Raw genomic sequence first — 21,067 nt, 5'->3', positions numbered from 1 at the left:
AAAAAAAAAAAAAAAAAGTTGAAGATATTTTTCACTCAGTGAGCTTTGGAAGATTGTCAGTGAAAGAAATGCAATCGCCAAAAGATAAGCGTTTTATTATTTCTAGTCGCCACTTTGAAAAATCACTCGCAAACGCGACTAGTTCACTCGCAACGTAGAGCCCTGTTACGCATTTTTTTTTTTTTTTTTTTTTTTTTTTAATATGACAGCAGTAGAATAAGCAATGACACCATTTTGCTGATCAGTTTTAAAAATCAAATGTATAAAAACATTCAGGAGTTCAACTTGTTATGATTGAACATGCAAAGTGTTAAGAATCTACATTTGTTATTCAAGCACTAGCTTTAATCATATGGAGCGATTCCACAACTACTACACCAATTGCACTCACACTTAAGGAGGGCCATCTATGCGTTCACTGCAAAAATGGCCAGCAAACAAACGACTGATCCCAACAATAAGGCCAACCTGTTCAACAGCAGTATGATGCCAACCCGGCTCTAGAGTCAGCAAGTCAGCGGAAACTGGTCTCTCCCAGTGTGCGATAGAATGTTGCATGACATCATGCACGCAGGTCATCAGAGTTCACGTTCAAATGGTGGGCCAGGCTGATAGGGTAAAAATGTTAATGATGACCAAGTAGTTGCAATCAATATCAAGCACAAACTTGCTGCATTGAGATTTGGGGGAAGAATTGAACAGGGCTGGCCCAGGACGGATCATCCTGGACGCTCGCTGTAAACCGTGTTGACCAAACACTACCCTAGGTAAATACAACCTAAGCATATATGCACATTAATAAAGTTTTGCTTATCAAGATATCTTTTTTAACAATCAAAGTTCGGAGTTTGTGAAACGTGAATGCCGACATATACAGAAATCATGATTAATAAATATCTCTTCTGATTAATCGATTAATCGGCAAAGACTTATTTAGGAAACCCAAACGATCAAGACTGGTCAAGCGATACGAATTAAAACGAATATTTAGAACGCATTACTTTGAAACGATAAAACTTGTTTTTAATCTTAAAAATTAAAATATGCATCAAAATAAAACGAAGCAAACAAACCATTTCTTACAGAGACGGACTTAAGATATAAACGCAAGTTATTCCAAATGATAATCTCTTACAAAAAGGATAAGTAATTAAATATTAAGACGAGACTTAAAACTAAATCAATAATTCAAAAAATGTAAGAAAAAAAAAAATAAGGTATATTTAAGATAATTAGAAAAGCTTAGTTGGATAAATATTTTTTTCCTTTTCTGAAATCGCTTAAGCACATTTTACCTTTTTAAAATCGCAACACAAATTCTATTTATTCTTATTCGAGTTAAATCACTAAAACGCATTCCTCCAACTTTATACTCACACTCTCCTCTTAAATCATATTCCAATGATATTACAAACACGCTTTGGGATGGGGAGGGGTTGTATAAGAATTATTCTCATCTTGGTTTTTATAGATATACTAGCGAGGGGTACCCGGCATTGCCCGGGTGTTTGGAGGTGTGTGTGAAAACTCCGGGGGGGGGGGTTAAAAAATGTTTTGGTATGTAAGTATGAGGATTAAACCCGAACCGTTGAGACGTGGAAAAAAAAAAAAAAAAAAAAAAAAAACGTGCGACGTTAACGATTGCCCGACCGCGAGATGCTACCGGAAAGACGTTTGAATTTATTTAATTACTTGGATTTGGCAGGTGCCCGTTTTAATGAGTTAATGAGGTCAAGTTTGACTGCGGGGATAGTATTTCATTTACTGCTGAACGCCCCCCCCCCAAGATGTTACAGGAAAAAGACTAACCCACATGCGGCGAGCGACAAATGTTGAATATTTATCTTCCCGAAATCGAGCAAATTAAATAGACAGGCGAGCTTCGTTGTTAACATATTACGATTTATATATGATATAAAAAGTTTGAAAAAGTTGTGAACCGACCAACCGCTTCTCTGAAAAAAGCCTTTTGTGACATACAGAAAAAGCGAACACACATACAAACACATACATTTTAGCTTTTATATTTATAGATTAGCTGGCCGCCCAGCATTGTTCAGTCATAAAATACGCATAAATATTTTAACTAATGCAGAATTCTTAAACAGATACAGGAGGTATTAGTCGTAATGTTAAATTCCTAAATTAAAAAAAAAAAAAAAAAAAAAAAAAAAAAGGAGACACGTGCATACAAGTTGTTCTTTTTTCCCTGAAAAAGAACACTTTACGTAAATGATAAAAAAAATACTTGAGCTGAGATCAAAACCAAACCTAAACATAGCGAGTTAAATACGATAACCATTAAGCCAGCTTGACATCTTAAAAAAAGTGTTTTTACACTTATTCTTAATATAAATAATGTCATATGAATCATTCACGCACGCGCATTTGTGAAACGGTTGACAAACAGATAAATCTGATCCCCCCCCCCATCCACGTACGAATTTTTCATTTTTTTACTCCCTTTAATAAAAACTGATTAAGTTTTCCACATGTCTGAATACTCTATATACTAAATTTCAATTTTGTAGATCAAAAATTCATTAAGTGTCGTCACACATTCTCACTTTCAGATATATAGATTATATATAACGTTTAACCTTTGACCTTCAAGTGCATTTTCCCCACCTTGGAACTGGTTGAATTTGGGAATCTGTCAAAATGTGCAATCTGCACAGAATTTTGAATCCAAATTTAATCCACGAGAGTAGATTGTCATCGTTCAGTCAGCCATGAGTGGGTAGAAATGCTAATTGATGATCTTGTAAAGAGAACCCTTAACCAATCATTTAATAATTATGTCGTAAGTCCATGTAATTCCAGTATACAAATTTTTACCAACTTAAACTAAGTAATATCTATATAATACATTTTGGTATTTCATGTTCACTTTGTTAAAAATTAGATTGTCCTATTAGCATAAGATATAGGATTAATCAGCTACCCATTAATTAATCTGTCAGTTAAAACAGTACAATCTAAAACAGATTACAAAAAGAGACATGCGTTTGAATTTGAAAACTACTTAGTTGACAAGACAATTATTTTTACAGAATAAGTTACTTTTTCTTCATAGTATTTATTTGTTACCAGTAACCACAGACCTCTTCAGGCGATACAGCTTATATGAAAGCAAACTTTGCTTTTGTATTGCCCGACGAGGTCTAGTTACTGGTAACTAGCCGACTGAAACATTCTCATGACTGTGTAGCAACATATTACTGCTTATGTAAAAAATAAAGTATATACATACACTATTCTTCCATCTAATTCTCTTGAAATGTTTGCATTTATTTGGGATATAAACCATGAAACCAATGATTTGCAAGACAAACAAAGAGGTGAGGTGTGAATGGCCTTATAGTTACCAAGGAATTCGCAATCAAAGTTCAAATCCAGTCAAATCTATCATGTTCAATAAGCACTATTCTACCAGGAACGGTCGGAAGTCATTCTCCTAAGTATTACCTCCGCCATTACATTCATCAAGCAGCATTGAAAATTCAGTGATTTTTGCACTAAAAATTAAAAAAAAAATTTTTGTTTTTAATCAGTTAAAACCAATACAATCTTTGTAATTTAATTTCTTCAAAAATTTAACAAACTGTACCAAGTTGAAAAAGGTTAATATTAACTTGACGATAAAACATGGTTAAAAGGTTGAATTAAAGCTGTTAAATATAGGCCTCCAACTTTTTGTTCACGTAATTACATGATAATGGGTTTAGATTTCACTAGCAGGCCAGTCTGGCATTGCCCGGTTGTAAAATATGCTAAAATATATTTTAATTTATTCAGATTTTTTATCGATTATTATATTGTACACAATATGTAATAGTGATTTCAAAAGTATGATTTGGGTGCCATCAGCTAGAATTGAAACCAAAACATAGCGTTCCAGCCTTATTCATTACCATATGACCAAAATTCATACATATAAAAAAAAAAAAAAAAAAAAAGTTTAATATAACTGTTGCACATCTGTGTTTAGTCAACTTATTAAGATCAAAGTTATTTTTCAATTTTGACCTGTTAGTAGCGATTTTACCAGCTGAAAACCAAATCGAATTTGTTCCACAAGTACCAAAAGTTTGTTAAGACCATCCACACGTTTTCATCCTAAATGCTAAACAATTATGCAAAATGTAGAAAATATGCATCAATAAAACTGAGCATAGTTTAATGAAACCAATCACCCAATAAGAAACCATAAAAATGAATTGAAAGTTTTTAAAATATGCAAATTAGTTCATCTTTATTTAGTCGTACGCATATTCATGACCAAGTATATTAAGTTAGTTTTAGTTTTTAAATAGAAAAAGTAGGCTTTTAATATGAATGCAAATGCGACAAAAACGAAACTTTATATAAATAAAGCCTATGCACACATTGCTAACGAGAGTCGGCCTCTATCATAACTGGTTTAAATCTAAATTCAACTGATGCTCATCTGTAGACTCCAGTGACACATTTCTAGATTTTAGGACCCTGGCTCTTCATATAATTAAAACCTTCATCATAAGTGGTTTATATCAAAGACTAGATAAACTAGGACCATGTGTAAATTACACTAGTGACAAGGTTAGTATCATGTTACGTTTAATTTCTTACAAGTGATCCCACAGCTCGGATTAAAGAATCAAATGCTTAACAACTATATGGATTAAAAATTTGAAGGGTTTAAAAAAAATCATTAAAATGTTCGTAAATCAAAAATATTAAGATAATCGATTTATTTCTACATTGAAAAGCACCATAGAAGTGAAACTTTAAGAAATCTTTTGCAGTTTGACAAAAACTAAAAACAAAACCTGTAACTCACTCAAGGCAGGAGTTGGCCGAAATATGATTTATATTGTTTACATTTATTGGAAAAATCTTTTACTATCTAATTTGGTTTTAAAAATGGTAAGATAATGTTAAAGTTAAATCCAGTATTAGATTCAAATTATTAATGATCTATGAATTGTATTTTTAATTCAAATAAAATGAAAACAAATTTAAAAACTATTTCGATGAAGTGAACAGATATAAAAAAGGGGGCATAAAAGGCTTATGAAACTCATTTGTCAGAGAGAGAAAAAAAAAAAAACCTGCAGGAAGACCGGATATTTTTTTCCATGATTGAATGAAGAATTCCATGTCCTCCTGTATCTGCTCTCATAACACCTGATAACCTGTTTATTCTTATTTTCTTACATTTAAAATACAATTTGGGGGGGGGGGGATGAAAAGAATGTAGGTATAATGACATTAAAATAATTTTGCTCAGTTTTATCTTTATAACCATTCCGAGATACCCCACAGCATTTCCAAAGGAAGAAAAAAAAAAAATGCAAACTCTTCTATTCTCCTGATTCTAGTCCTATTAATTTCAGAGTAAAAAAAAAATCCTTTTTATGGATATCTTAGGCAAATTCATACAGCTATCAATATTATTATATCCCTTTGAATCGAAATTAAATATATTTATCTAAGTCACACCCGGCTAATGTAAGTTATAAAACATGTGGTTATGGAGGGGGGAGGCGTCAAAACCCTTAAAAGAGTTCGCAAATGGTTGCCAGATCTTGCTGGTAGTTTTTCATTTGCTAGTTTGGAGAATTAGCATTAAAGGTCCCATGTGCACTCTTGCTCCAAGCCCATAACCCCTATTTACTCCCAGTCTTTTTTTTTCTCTTAACATGAACTGGAACCCAACATTGTACATCATTTGATCGAAATAAAATATTCTTTCTCCGGAACTGCTCGCCTGTGAAACACTGTTCTGCTGTCCTGCTTCCCAGTTGAATACAACATGGTGGCTTTCAAATCCAATGAAAACAAATTCTTGTTGAGCCGTCCCCATAAATAATCAAATTCTACCCAATTTACACCATTAACGATTACTACACTACCACCTTACATTCGTTAACCCTTATCCTCGAGTGGCCTTCGGGTCGTGATAAGTGATGACTACCAAGTTATAAAAAAAAAAAAAAATGTCCAAATATGCTAGCTTAAGTAGTTATAAAAATACATGGTTTGGGGTGGGGGGTATATCCAAAACACAAGGAGAAATGTAAAGTTTAAAATGCTTATAAACCTCATTGGTTAAACCGCACACTGGAGATTAACACTTTATATATTCATCAATAACATTTGAAAATACATTGGATTCGTATTCCAATTTGAATTACAGATTATTTAAAATAGAAAAAAGAAAAAGGGTTAATAAAATAACGCAGTTGAGAAAACAATGGCTGGAAAGACGCTTCCATCTCGGAACACTTTTGCAATAATGACACTCAAAACGAGGAATAAAACATAAAATGTTACACGTGTTATTCCGAAATCAAATCAGAAGGATTTATTAGAAGAAAGTCTTGTGGATGGTGTAATAATTGAAACGGATATTGTCAATCTCTGGATCAATATAACAACGGAATATGGACTCAAATGATTTGTGTAGAAGAATAGTTTTATAACCATTTGTAGCACATCAAAATTTAGCTTGCACGGTTATTAAATATTTCAGGTGCTGAGAAATGTAATCTGATTTGATTCATCATAAAATAAAAATAAGAAAAAAAAAAAAAAAAAAAAAGTTACCGGAACGAAAGAAGAGGCCAACAGAAATATAGGCAAGTTTACTAACAGTTTTTATTTGTTTATTTTTTTTTTTTTTTTTTTACAGTTTCAAGTTTTATTTTCAAGATGAATGTACGACGCAGATATTTCGTTTAAAAAAAATCCGAAAAGGAACATTTTTTTTATTGTTAAAATTAAAATTAGACATATCTGAGAAACGGAATACAGTTTTATCTATATATCTATAAAAATGAACGTGTGTGTGTGTGTACACACACACATTTCCCTAGGCAACAACTGTCAATTTTCAGTCTACAGACTCGAAATCTGATATACAGGGTACTGAGATTTGGTAAAAATCGATGTGATTCGTTCTTGGCCAGAAATTTGGCTGTTAAGGGGTCAAAGTTTAACGATTCGACCTTTGAGAACTCTACCAAACTCATCCGCCAATTTTGGGTATAAACACTTAAGTTTTAAATATAGGGTTCTTGGACATGGATCTAACTTAACTTGATTTGAGCCCAAAACAATAAATGTTAAGGGGTAAAAGTTAAAAAATTTGACCTCTGCAGTCTCTACCAAATTACTCAGACAATTTCTGGTCTAAACATTTGAAATTTTACATAAAGGGTATTCAGAGATAGGGCAAGCGTTTTAATCGGTTGGGGTCGAAAATTTGAGTTATCAATATATAAATGTATGTTTGGATGTGTGCCTAAAACTTTAGACAGGCGACGGATTTTTACAAGATCAGTATCATTTTGAAGCTCGGCCCTTCAGACGACAAATACTGAAAAATTGGCTAAAAACATTAATTTCTTCGCTCTAGGCACTTTTCTACAGGGAGGGGTCGCTTTTTTCTTTTCGATTATCTAGTCTTAATTTAAACCTACATCATTTCAGGTTTGGCAGTGGTCATAACAGCAAAGACGTCACGATTTTTGCCCGTTCTTTTCCTCCTTTGCAGTACGGGTTCAAGCCTGGCTTCCTACTATCACTTTTTTTTTTTTTTTTTTTTTTTTTTTTGCTCAACACTCACCTCCAAACACCATGGCAACGCCGGGCATCCATGCTAGTTTGATATATAGTATAAAAAATAAAAAAATAAAAAAAAAGGAATGTCGAGATAATTTTTAGAAACTATCAAATGAAGTATTTAACCGCTTTTCATGTATATTAATATTGTACTGATCGCATAAACTAGCAAAGTAACGTGACGTTGTCCGGAATTTTTTTTTTTTTTTTTGACTAGTTGCTTCTCAAACAGAAGGCACAGCGTGGGAGGATGGACCTCCCAAAACTGCACGGGGGGGGGGGGAGACTAAGCAGACATTGGTATTTCCGCAGTTTTTTTTATTTCAAGTTAAATTTAATTTGTAAAGTACGTTTTGTTTATTAAATTGAAAGGTGAAATTACCTCCCATGTCAATAGGTTTCTAAATAAGATTTCGGCAGTCCGTAAACTGCAGAAATACAGCGAAATCAACTACTTGCAATGACATGATACTGACGGAGATATTCCACGTACGCCTAAAAGTTGAATTTATTTTATAGAAAAACTATTGGATGAATTCTCGTAATTTTTAACGAAAAAACTAAAACGTTGATGAGCTACATAGACGAGAGCAATACCATTAAAACGAGCGACCTTTTGTGCCCAGAATATATTTTTCTACACAGTCACCATTCTCAATGCACTTTTGCCAACCTCATTCAATGCCTCCGTCATAAAAGTCTGGAGCACGCTTTGTCACTCACTCACATCTGCTGCCACTCTGAAATCAACGAACCCATCTCCTAACTGTGCTGATATCAACTGCATCAGCTTCGTAAACGTTCAGGCACTGGCAAACGTTGACCGGTTCAATTTTTTTTCTGCATGGAAGAATGCAATGACGCATCTTTGCTCCTGATGCACATTCATGACGGGGTGTCTCTTAACTGTCAATATCTGCAATAGATAAAGCTTCCAGGTCATTAAGACATAAGTTCAGTTATCACACAATTTGCAATTCCCTCTGATCCATTTAAGCGCAATAAAAATGAAGTGAATCACTTGTAAACACTCGCGTATGTTTGACCACCACTTATGTATCCAACCGAGAGCTTTACGTATTGCGTATCCTGAGCAACCAAATTCCTTATGAAGGACATTTGCTGACTAGGCTTTACAAGGCAATGATTCGTCCTCACTCAGAATACAGGTCCCTAGTGTTCAGAGTTGATTCTTTTCAGAGTCTACAACGTCCTGCCATCAGATACATACTACATATTCCCTGCTGCGATCCAGTTCCCTCAGGAGTATAGGATCTGCTTGGGTTAGATCTGCTGTCTACTCACCGGAATGTGACAGTTGCTTCTGTTGCCTACAGATTATTTCATGTTTTTTTGTTTGTTTGTTTTTTTGCTCCATCGCAATGCTTAAAGATCATCCTGTGCTGCGGCTGAAAATAGCAAATCTGCGACAATATACAGTCACTTTAGAACCACTGTATAATTACACCGGGGGTTGGTCACATGTACCAGCGATCCCTTTTTGCATTGTGTTCCTGACCGTGCTACCTCAGAACTGTGTGAATGAACATGTATCCGTCACATTTTCGTTGTTCTGTATGGTCTAACTATCGTGATGATGTCCCCAAGTTTTATGCATACTCTAAATTAGCTCGGTAGTCTCTGTCTATTGCTAACGGTTTATATTACCATGGCTGAAAGGAACACACACACACACACACACACACACACACACACACACACACACACACACACACACACACACACACCTTCAAAAGTTACTATTAGTGATGGGACGATTCCAATATTTACACGAAGTCCAATACAATTCCCGAATCTTTTTTGGTACTAGTGCACTTATTGATCCGTGCTGAAATAATAACGTTATTATTTAAAAAGCCATTCTTAACATGGGGAGGGTGTTTTGTACTTTAACCTTACAATTGAATAAAAAAAAAAAAACCCATAAAACTTGGAAATACGATTTAAAAATAGCGCGGATCACTAAATGCACTAGCACCTTTTTATTTATAAATGTTAATATTTACGTATAGAGTTACCCGCTTCCAATTACTGTAATAACATGTTAAATGTGCAGATATTTTCTCAAACGTAAAGAAACATTGGTGATCTATAGATATTAATTTTATTTATTTTTTGCTCTCATTAAAATATTTTACTATTACTACTACTACCAGTAGTGGACGATTTTGCGTGAAAATCAAATGAAAAAGACATAAGAATCGTTTTTGGCATCGGAAAAAAGGCACTTCTTTCCGAATCCTCTAAAAGTTCTAATTTTTCCGATTTCCCGACACTAATGAATATGGAAATTGTCCTAACACTGGTAACTATGGAAAGACAATGCTTCCTACCTGCCGTGAGTGTCAACTTGCGAATTTAACTTGTGATTGCCGATTTAAATTAGCACGTTTAAAAAAAAAAAAAAAAAAAGTGCTAATATAGATCAGTTCCCATGGCTCATTAAAATCTGGTAACGAGTTATGATATAGTAACGTTAGGTGTGTCAGAAACTTCGTGAAAAATATTGAATAATTCGACCCTCTGTCTTTCCAAGTTTATAACTACTCGAAAAATTTAATTCAAACCCTAATTTTTTTTTCAATTAAGGAGCAAGGACCAAGGTTTCATTAAAAAAAACAAAGTGGTTAAAAAAAAAGGGGGGGTTTAAACTTCGGACTTTACAGGTAAATTTCTAAAAAACGCTGTTTTAAATTTGAATATATTATTTATTGATCTTTTCAATTTGTGATATATAAAACTTTGGTGAGTAAATTTATTTACTTTTTAATAGACATTTCAAAATGGGGGGGGGTGAATAAAAAAAAAACGCTTGCTTAAATATATTCGGTTTATTGGAAAGAGCATAAAATTTCACATTAACCCTGAAAATATCGTAAAAATAGAATCAATAGAAAAATTGATAGATTTTTAAAGTTTAAAAATTGAAAAATATTGAACTCGTAAAATTCAATTAATTTCATTACTGTTTAAAAAAAAAAAAAAAATATTTCTATTACTTTTTATACAATTTTAATAGTTTATTTTGGAAGTATAATCCATAAAGAAAATAAACAACCCACCTTTTAAAAGAGAAATTACGAGATTTTTTTTATATATTATTCGCAGTTTCGTGTTAGGGGTGTCAAAAATTCTGATACACCTATAGTAACGTAGATATATTAATATTTAACTATGCTGAAACGTTAAACATTAAACCGATTTATTGAGATTGCATTTTATTTATTTTTACCGATATTTGTGTCATAATTGCGTTCCTGCAAATTGTTTCCAGTCATGCAAACAGTTTTAATTTTAACATTCTTCCATAAAAACAATACAACAATGCAAATATATCAATATGTAAAGTAATCGGTAGGTTTACGTTTTCTAAATTGAGTTTTAAGAAACTAGAATTGAATTTTGGTCGCTGTTAGCATGCTCCAACTCCGTATCAAATATTACAGAAACAATATCGCTAGATAAGGGGAGGGGCATTATTTTTTTTTTTAAATACGATTTTATTGCAGATACATGTTTCACTGTTTCAGTAATTTAATTTCGCCATCATCAAGGTAACTTTATTTCATTTACTTTTTTTTTTTTTAATTAGACGAACAAATATTGTCAGCAAAAATAGAAATTTTGAAAATAGAATTTAAAGTCACGTACAAAATGTTAGATATAAATGAATTTATAATTTTGTTTATTGTTGTGCTTAATGGCACGAGCACTACAAGGACGTCCAATGTCAGTACCCACAAAATTACGTTAATCGATACTATCGACAATCCTCGGTATGGACAATAAACCACACCCATCAAATAGAGAAATACCCCCCTCGAAAAGGAGGCGTTAAGGCCTGGGAAGATGGTCTTGTTAAAATCAAGTTCCGTCCTTTGTATTCTTCGTCAGCTGACCTGATCACACACATACACAGGAAAAGTCACTTCTGATTAATGTTTACCAATATTAAAATATGCAAACAAACTGATTTTTGGAACAAGATTTGAAAACTGATAAACATCAGAACAGAAGTGATTTTTTTAAAGGGTATCTATGTAATGTATATATCATCAGGTGAAGAATGTCAACAAATGACGGAACTATTTTAATCGATGGTTTCCTGAACACAGAACTAAAACCCACTGTGCCTGTGCACTCCACTATACTAACTGACCGGAGGTTCATCTCAATATATAACAGGATGGAGGTGGGCGAAACAAGACATTTTTGTAATTAATGAGTGTTTATAGAAAGAAAGAATAAAGTAGGCATGCAATTATAATTATTATCGATATCAAGTTCGCAGAAGTACTACAGCAAGAAAAAAAAAAAAAGATTGAAGAGGAAACGTTTCTCGACAATGAAAGTATTCCTTACAGATTTATTCTAAGAAAGAAAGCACTGATAATACGGGAGGGGGGGAGGGGGTAACTAAAAACTAAAATATCAGGACGCTCCCACAAGAAAAACGACTCGATAACGAAATTCTAAAAACGTCTTCAAATTTTAAACTGCTGTAACAATTTCGGAGTGAGAATTGTAGGAAACAGTATCGAAACTAGAAAAGCAGCAAAAAAATAAGAGAAGAGGAAGAAAGAAAAGGCAACACATGAATAAAAATGGTGGCCATGTTTATGACACCGTCAAAAGGCAAGACACGTGCTCCTCCTCCCACGCCGCCTTCTCACCACGTGGTATGAGGTCATTCCGTATAAAAACATTCTCCTCCCTCTTCATGGAAAATCCAGACCACGGGCACCTTGCCCTGACCTCGGTCGATTTAAAGCAGCGTTCTTAGTAGCAGCACTTTCAAAGCGCCACATTTCTCTATCGGGTCGGATGTTTTTTTTTTTTTTGTTTTTTTTTTTATAAAAAAGTTTTTCATCCGATGCGCATTAAATGAAGGAATAAAAATTCTATTCACACAGAACAAAATTATAAAGTTTAGAGTTTTTTTTTTTTTAGTTGCCCGTAATCTTTGGGAGGGAGGGGGCGGATTTATTTCCCACATTAAAAACCAATCTCGTAATGTTCGTATTTACTTGCCTCCCCATGAGGACAGAGTTAGACACAAGATCGGTTTTTAATGTCGGGAAAATACACCTACCCCCAAGAGGTACTCTGGATAGTAACAAAAATTAAAATTGTCTCAGTCATAAAGGATTTCTCCTCCACTGACTGAGGGCAGAAAAGGTGAAGTGTAGCATCAGAGTAGATAACACACTGATCTTGGTTTGAAGGCCAAGAAATTTGTGTAATATTATCAGTTTGGTTTTATAAGTAGGGGTTAGGGGGCACTTTGGGACAGTCTTCATTAAACACCTAAAGAGAAGGGAGGGGCGAAATATGGTAGCAACCATATTGTTCAGATTAAAATCTAGTCTGCTCATATTTCGACGATATTTTTCATTAAAAAAGTAAACTTCAAAACACCTGTTCCTAATTTCCATCCCCATCACAATCTGGATGAACTTTACAGACTATATTTAATATTTAGTGAATATAGTCATTAATATATAAAGTTACTATATAAGTTATCTCTTTTGACTAGGATTTAAATAAACACGTGTCTTAATTCAAAATCATGAATCAAAAAAAAAAAAAAAAAGGTTACCATGTTAACAGAACACACACATAATATTAACATGGCGGCATGCCCGTTGTTATGGTAACGTAGTGACAAGGGAAAGAATTAATTGTGCAATAAATTAACCAGAGTAAAAAGATTTTAAATTATTTAAGAATAAAGATTACGGAAATTTTACAGTTCATATTTTCGGATTACACAAAAGGCATTAAAATTCAGACCTATTTCTTTTTCGCCGAAATTAAATTTGTTTTATCGAAAATTAAGACGTAAAAAAAAAAAAAAATAAATAAATAAAACGTTTAATTAATCACGTGATTCTGTTCTGTAAATTTACCTTTAAGCTCGGGATTTGGATTTAAAAAAAATCCAAGTATAAAGGAAAAGATTTGATCACAAAATGAGTTTATCCGGAGGAAGCCTCTTCATCATCTTAAAGTTCAAAAACGAATTCAATTTATCAAAATAAAATAAATATAAATTAAGACTTACTTTGCAAAATAACTTAACGCAAATGAAAAATCTTGTACAAGATGTTTTTTCTAATAATTTAAAATTTGTAGTTGCTTTAAAATTCTAGAGTTTCTCTGAAAAAAAGGGGGGGGGCGATATTGAATATTCTCGTACACTCGCCCCTTACCGTTTCGAATTCGTGGCCGTGGGTCGCCATCAGTGATCGGTCAAATGTTTTTTTTTTTTTTTTTTTTCAAACCGATGATAAACGATCACACACAATCAGGCATTTAATGCTTTCAGTAAAAATTCCATTTTTTAATGAAATTTTTATTTGAATTATTCTAGCAATCTTTAATTATAATCCTTTTCATAAAGATGTTGTATTGTTTTAATTATGATAATCGTTTTATGCAGTGTATTCATGGCGGCCCACGTTAACGAATTCGGAATAAGGGCACGTGAGGGAGAAAATTCAATATCGGCAAACTGCACTTAAAAAAAAAATTTTCAAATGATTTTTTTTTTTTTTACATGGAGGTCACCACTTATCAAGGCCCAGAAGCCACTCGGGGATAAGGGTTATTGTGTGTACAGTAATCAATGGGATAGTATCGTAGTAATAGTTAGTATTGGAGATTTGATAAAGTGTCATTACTTAAGGGGGCGATTAATCAGGAATTTGTTTGTGTTGGACTTGAAAACATACAAGTTGAAGTCGGTGGTGGGGGGGGGGGGACACGGGCAAGCGGCAGAGAGTTCCACAGGCGTGCAGTTCTAAGAAAGAAACTTTGTTCATGGAATCTACGTTTTGATTTAGGCACAGATAAACAATGGGGAAACAATTAGTTCTTAAATCTTAACGAGAAAAGGTTTCTGCTTGATATTTATGACAAACGTTTTTATTGTTTACAATTTATTTAAAAAATGAAAGTTAATTCACGGTGTTCGAAACCTAAGCTCTGAGCTGATCTCGACTGACTCAAGTGACAATATTTTGTATTTGATTTTTTAACGAGCCAATTCTAGCTGAACGTCACCCCAACATTAAGAAAAAACTGAATAATCAACAATATCAACATTGTCACTCGACGGACCTACCCCACCCACTCACTTAGATTTCCACAAGTGTCGAGCATGGTTTGAAGAAAAATATGAATCTGGAAAAAAATTGTTAGATTTTTTAAATATATTCATTAAAACAATCCTAAATGTGAAATAAAATTAGTTATGAAAAAAAAAAAAAAAAGTCGTGGAGAACTAAAAGACCTATCCCATAAAAAGTTGTTTTTGTGGCTGATCAAAACAAAGACCACCACTCAAAATTCCCTTTTTAACTGCTTTACATTTTCATTGAATATAGGAGAGTTTGCTTTTTTTAAAGAAAAACAGGTGGCACTTTGTTCGCCTCTAACTGCCAGTGGCCGCCACCTGTAGCAATCAAATATTTACTTCGCGGAACAAATCAATATCAATCATTCAAAAATAAGGAAAATCGATTTTTAACATTTAAAATAAATAAATAAAAGATTATCATTATTACACCCCTCCCTAAATATTGGCAAACTTAGTTTGCCGATATTTCATACTCAATAATATTAGTATTTGCAAAACTACAGCATTTTTCATTGTTACTTTTCAAAACAAAATGAACGACATTCGTCTAACCAGACTCGATTTAAAAAAATTTTTTTTTTTTTAATACTTTTCAAAATAGAATTAAACGTTCAACTATAGTATCTGTCCAATCAAGTGAATCCTAGATAATTGTCCTTAAAGTGTGATTGGTTGTAGTCACAGCGGCGAAATTCGGATAAAGTGCTGGTTCTCCTGTAGCAGAGGCTTCCTTGATTCTATTCGCTTTTTCTCTCACATGCCCCATTCTGAATTCGAAACAGGAGAAAGTTATACCAGCAAATTACGATTTAACAAAAAACTAAATTTTCGAAAATATGAAAAACTAGCTTTAATTTAAAAAGGCATTTTTACTTTTAAATAATAAACATGATTTACTTATTTTTTTATTGTATAATAATTTGAAAAATGTTAAAAAAAAAAAAAAAAGAAAAAAAAAAGTTGCTTTCGCCCCATTGCTATGAATTCGAAATAGGGGCATGTTAGCGTGAAAAAGAGAAAGTAGAATCGGAGACATCTGCTACAGGAGACCCGTTTTTTTCTTTAAAAACAATTAGGAAAGCTTTAAGTTTTGTTTTGCGAAAAGGTATAGAAAGCGTTTTCCATTAACTCCTGATTTTATTTATTTTTTAAGGGTTTTGTTCAGTTAAAAGATATATATGAATGCCCTGGAAAAGTCACATCTGATTGTTTATTTTAGAATAAGCAACCGAACTCAACCGTTTTCCAGAACAGAAAATTTTCAAGCTGGTTAACACCAAAAGTAACTTTTCCAGGGCATTCACATAAAACATCAACTGATGGAGAATGTCAAAATGGAACTTAATTTAACAAACAAAAAAGTACAGATAATAAAAACATGCAACTAGGTTTAATGTTACATTTTTGCTCCAGTGGTTACATTTATTGTACGAGTTCCGTTTATTTTTCGATTTTCGAGCGATTATCAAGAATTCTCGGGCGGAGAATATGATCGGTCATTTCCCCTCCCCCTAATAGAACAGAGTGAACACTACTTTTGTTTTGAAAAAGCTTTAAAATTTAAAGACAAATTTATATTAGGTAGGTAGAAATTTTGGTATTTTTTGACGACCTTAGTATAAACACCCAAAAACCTCCAAGTTAAGAACGACTTTCGAAATAAACACCCAACCTCGAATGCCGTTCTCAACATGAGAAGTTGGGGTGTTTATTTCGGAAGTCGTTCTTAAATTGAGGTTAGGGGTGTTTATACTACGCTGGGGCAGTTCGTAAAAGATATTGAATTTTTGGTACTAGTGCAGAGAGTTATCCGCACGTAAATAACATTTAAAAAGCCATTCTTAACATGGGGAGGGTGTTTTGTAAAAAAAAAAAAAAAAAAAAAAACTTTAAAGTTGGGGGTTTGTATTACTGTACACAGATTCGAAAAAGTTGTCAAAAAACAAATATATAACAAATAAATGTTATCAAAGGCAAGATAAGTTACTTTTCTGCCAAACTGGGTATATTTTTTGTGTTTTTATTCAATGTAACATTTATTCAGCTCGAAAAACATACAGTGTTTACCGATGTATTCGAAAATTAAAGATGGCGTCTCACACCCTCTTTAACACCGTAAGTATGGAAAAAGGTGTTATAAATAAAAAACTATACAAAATCCTATTAAAAACCGGCCGAATATATGTCAACCTATGTCACGGTAACATATATTGAGCGAGTTTTTAACAGTATTTTATCTGGTTTTTTATTTATAACATCTTTTCCCACACTTACAGTGTTAAAGAGAGAATAAGACGCCATCTTGAATGTTCCAATTACATCGGTAAACACTGTGGTTTTCGAGCTGAATAAACATGTTACATTGAATAAAAACACGAAAAATATATCCAGTTTGGTAGAAAAGTAACTTATCTTGCCTTTGATAACATTTATTTGTTATATTTTTTTTTTGACAACTTTTTCGAATCTATGTGTATATTAATACAAACCCAAAGTGGGAAATACGATTTTAAAAAAATAGTGCGGATCAGTAAGTGCACTAGCACCGAATTTTTTTCCGGGGGGGGGGGGGAGAAGAGAATTTCAACCTATATTCAACATGTATTTATGCAGAGGAAGTACTGTGCTATTTTTTTTATTAGTTCAATTAAAATTTTACGCATATTGTTTGTTAAACTGCTAGCTGAAAGTACAAAACAAACACCCTTCCCAATCTTAATGCGATTCTAAATAACGTTATTCTTTCAGCACGGTACATTCTCTGCATAAAGTACGCAACAAGTTTGAATAAAGTCATTATTCCTATTTACTTGCCTCACCACGAGGGCATTATTAGACACAAGGTCGGTTTTTAATGCGAGCAAAATCCAGATCCCTAAAAAGGGGCACTCTGGATAATAACAAAAATAAGATTGTCTCAGTCGAGAAGGACTTCTCCCACACTGACAGGACAGAAAAGGGAAATGTATCAGACCAGATACATTTTGTTCTTATTGCCGTAAAAATACATTTAAAGTAATGGTACAATATCAAGCAATTAGAATCAAGAAACTTAGGCATGATGGGGGGGGGTTAAGAAAAGAGAGGGAGGTTGAGGGTCATTCTGAGAATGACTCATTCTCTACAAAACTTTGTTCTTAGCTAAAAGGCCAAGGAGTTAAAACTAAAAATAAAAATTACCAGCAAAAAATTGGGTACTCATGCAACTTATTGATCTGTGCTGAAATAACGTTATTATTTAAAAAGCCATTCTTAACATGGGGAGGGTGTTTTGCACCTATTCTGTACTTTAACCTTACAATTGAATATAAAAAAAAAATAAATAATAATAAAAAAAAAAAACACTTTAAACTTGGAAATAGGATTTTAAAAATAGCGCGGATCAGTAAATGCATTGGCACAAAAAAAAAATTTTTTTTCGTAAAACAATAGCTGGGATAATTTGATGCAGTTGAAAAAGAGTGCAAGAAACTACGAATGTCACGAAAGAAATAAAAAAAATCCCACGTGGAAGAAGTTATGCAAGAAAGAACAAATTATGTAAACATTTAAAACACTTTAAAAGTGGCTAAAACATTTTGCTTTCATACGTATAATATACATTAGTCACATTCTAGCAAATTTATTTAAATTGAGATATATATAATATATATATATATATATATATATATATATATATATATTATATATAAAAAGTTGCGAGAACTTTCTCAGCGGATTATCTTTTGTTTGTGGTTTGTTAATCCGATATAAAACTTCCTCGTGACTCAGACTCTCCCCCCCCCCTACACGGGTAACACGTGAGAAAAATTTTACAAATTAATTATCTGGAAAATTGTGTGCGTATATATATATATATACATACATGTATAGTTTAATGATAAGGTTGCATATATTAAAAATAAAAAACACTTGATAATTTGTTTATGTAAACATTCAGTAACACGTAGCAACAAAGAAAGTCAGGACGAAACCTGTAGCGTATTCTTTTATAGAAGTTTTTATTCAGAATCGTCTTCCCCGCCTACTATTTTATTTTAAGTACTTTTGTTTTGTTTGTTTTTTTTTCTTGCAATGAAATGTTTTTCTCGCACTGAAATAAAAAATGCAAAATTTCTAGTATATCGTTACTTAAAAAAAAAAAAAAAAATGACTAAGCTACTAGTGTTACGAATACTGACCGAAGTGAAACGTTTCGCAATAAGCACCTAAAGCGAATGGGATAATAGTAAAAACGTATACCCCAATAGTGCAGAGGGGATAAGAAGAAACAATAAAGCAACTCACCGGTTTTTTGGTCCCTTTATTTCGTGTAAATAAAGGCACTCCGCCAGAAGTTGTCAGACAAACAAGACTACACGCCGCCATTTTAGCAGTCAACTTTAAACTTTTTACGCATGCGCAATGCGACCTTCCTTTAGATGATGGCGACTGACTGATTTTTTTTTTTTTTAATTACTTTTTGTAAATGTTTTTAATGCTTACAAACTTATATAACTAAAAATTCATCCTAAAAAACATATTAATAATAATTCATCGTGTACGTGTGTGTTTCGCCACTACGTGACTTGGCCATTTTTTTTATTTTTTTAATTTTTTTTTTACTAAAACAAATTTAAAGCACTCTATCTTTAGAAAATAGTTTAATTACTAAATTAAATCCACCGGAATGAATTTCTGTTTCTTCATAAACAGGTTCAGGCATTTTAATATTTTGTTTGTAGGTTAAAACAAAAAATAAATAAATAAAAGAGAACCCTTTACAAGTTGAAAGGAATAAACTGTTGAATAAAAAATTATTTCTGACTTAGAAATTACGTAAAAGTTTAGCCGGAAACTTTTACGTCGGCCACAAAATCAGCAGAAATTAGATCATTCCTGTAATTTAATGGCCTGTTCTCTGTTGGTTGCAGTGTAATGTTTATTCTGTGCAGTTCTAGGAGGTCTAGTCTCCCAGACTTTTAAGAGGTTACTTTATTGTTAATAGCCTGAAGCGCCTCTGATGGAAGTGTTCATCCTCTGAGGTCATAACTTTTCAATCCCATTTTCTGACCCCCCCCTCACACACACACACACACACACACACACACACACACACACACACACACATATATATATATATATATATATATATATATATATAGCTTAGTGCGTTAGAGTGAGCTCAATTCTTTAAGAAGAGACTTATCTGGACGATATAAAGCTCAACAAGTATCATTGGAGCTTATATAGGAGAACAATATATATATATATATATATATATATATATATATATATATATATATATATATATATATATATATATATATATATAAATTAAAAATGGAAAAAGAAGACCAAAATGCTGAATGTTTGCCCATTGTTTTGTGGGATTTTTCAAGAGTTAATAACAAAAATAGTCCATGAATTTAGCTGCTCTCTCTCTCTCTCGAAAAAGCCCACGAAACAGTAGGTGAAAATTCAAACATTTTGGTCTTCCTTTTTTATTTATAACTCATATTGTATGATTTTCTCCTTTTATTATCATGTGTGTGTGTGTGTGTGTGTGGAAGTATTGAGAGGGATGAGCAACTGATGCATTTATTACTGTTTTTCTCAGACTACTTTAGACGATGTCTTCTAGAAAATCTAGTGGATTAGACGAATCTACACTGTCAAATCTGACCAAATCTGATCATATCAGGTCATACGATTTATTGAAAGCCTTATACTTGCTCTTCATAGTGGATGTAGTAAGGATGGATTAGTCACGCTGATATGGTCATAAGGAACATTCACCTGGATAAACTGTTGCAGAAGAATTTATGTTTTGAATTGCAGGAACGTCGGCCGACCAAGGAAACTTATAAACAAGTGATGAGATAAGACCACAAGAATTGCAATTTGGGAACAGTTTACTCATTAAACTGTGAGAATTGAAGACTGAGGAAAAAGGTTTGATCCCTGGGCAAAGGAATTGTGACATAAAATGAATAGAAAATATGCGAGGTACATTTGATATTGTACAGAACAATCCTCTCATCATTGTTTCAGAAACAAGACCATCAGCTTCAATAGCATCATCTATATCTCCTGATTCAGCCACTAGGTGTAGAAAGAACGGACTTTTCTCCAAGATTTTTATGGCAAGTGCTCGGCTGAGCCCCAATCTATGGTTCCCTCCTGTCAAACTTTCACAAAAACACTTGATTAGCTACAACCACTCTCAAACTGTGCTTAAATCTAAATGCAGATTTCATGAAGAAAGCTTCTTTCCCAGAGCTGCCCGCCTGTAGAACACTGTTCTGCTGGCCTGCT

General features: G+C 33.0%; 1 protein-coding gene across 3 annotated transcripts in view; it reads right to left on the bottom strand.

Moving 5' to 3' along the window:
• The window catches only part of LOC145252799 (protein fuzzy homolog), a 590,751-nt gene extending 570,949 nt beyond the window's left edge, over positions 1 to 19,802 (bottom strand). For all 3 annotated transcript variants that reach the window (XR_013863676.1, XM_080112754.1, XM_080112755.1), the window contains exon 1: positions 19,058 to 19,802. Coding sequence is in view for 1 of the 3 variants with exons in the window: in XM_080112755.1 (XP_079968881.1) it covers positions 19,058 to 19,138 (81 nt within the window). In the remaining 2 variants the exon portion in view is untranslated. The remainder of the gene's footprint in view (positions 1 to 19,057) is intronic.
• Positions 19,803 to 21,067: the final 1,265 nt, after the last annotated feature.

This window comes from Euprymna scolopes, chromosome 29 (genome assembly GCF_053919585.1).
Source record: "Euprymna scolopes isolate OS-2025 chromosome 29, ASM5391958v1, whole genome shotgun sequence".
Lineage (NCBI taxonomy): Eukaryota > Metazoa > Mollusca > Cephalopoda > Sepiida > Sepiolidae > Euprymna > Euprymna scolopes.
This window is presented reverse-complemented; position numbering and strand designations above follow the sequence as displayed.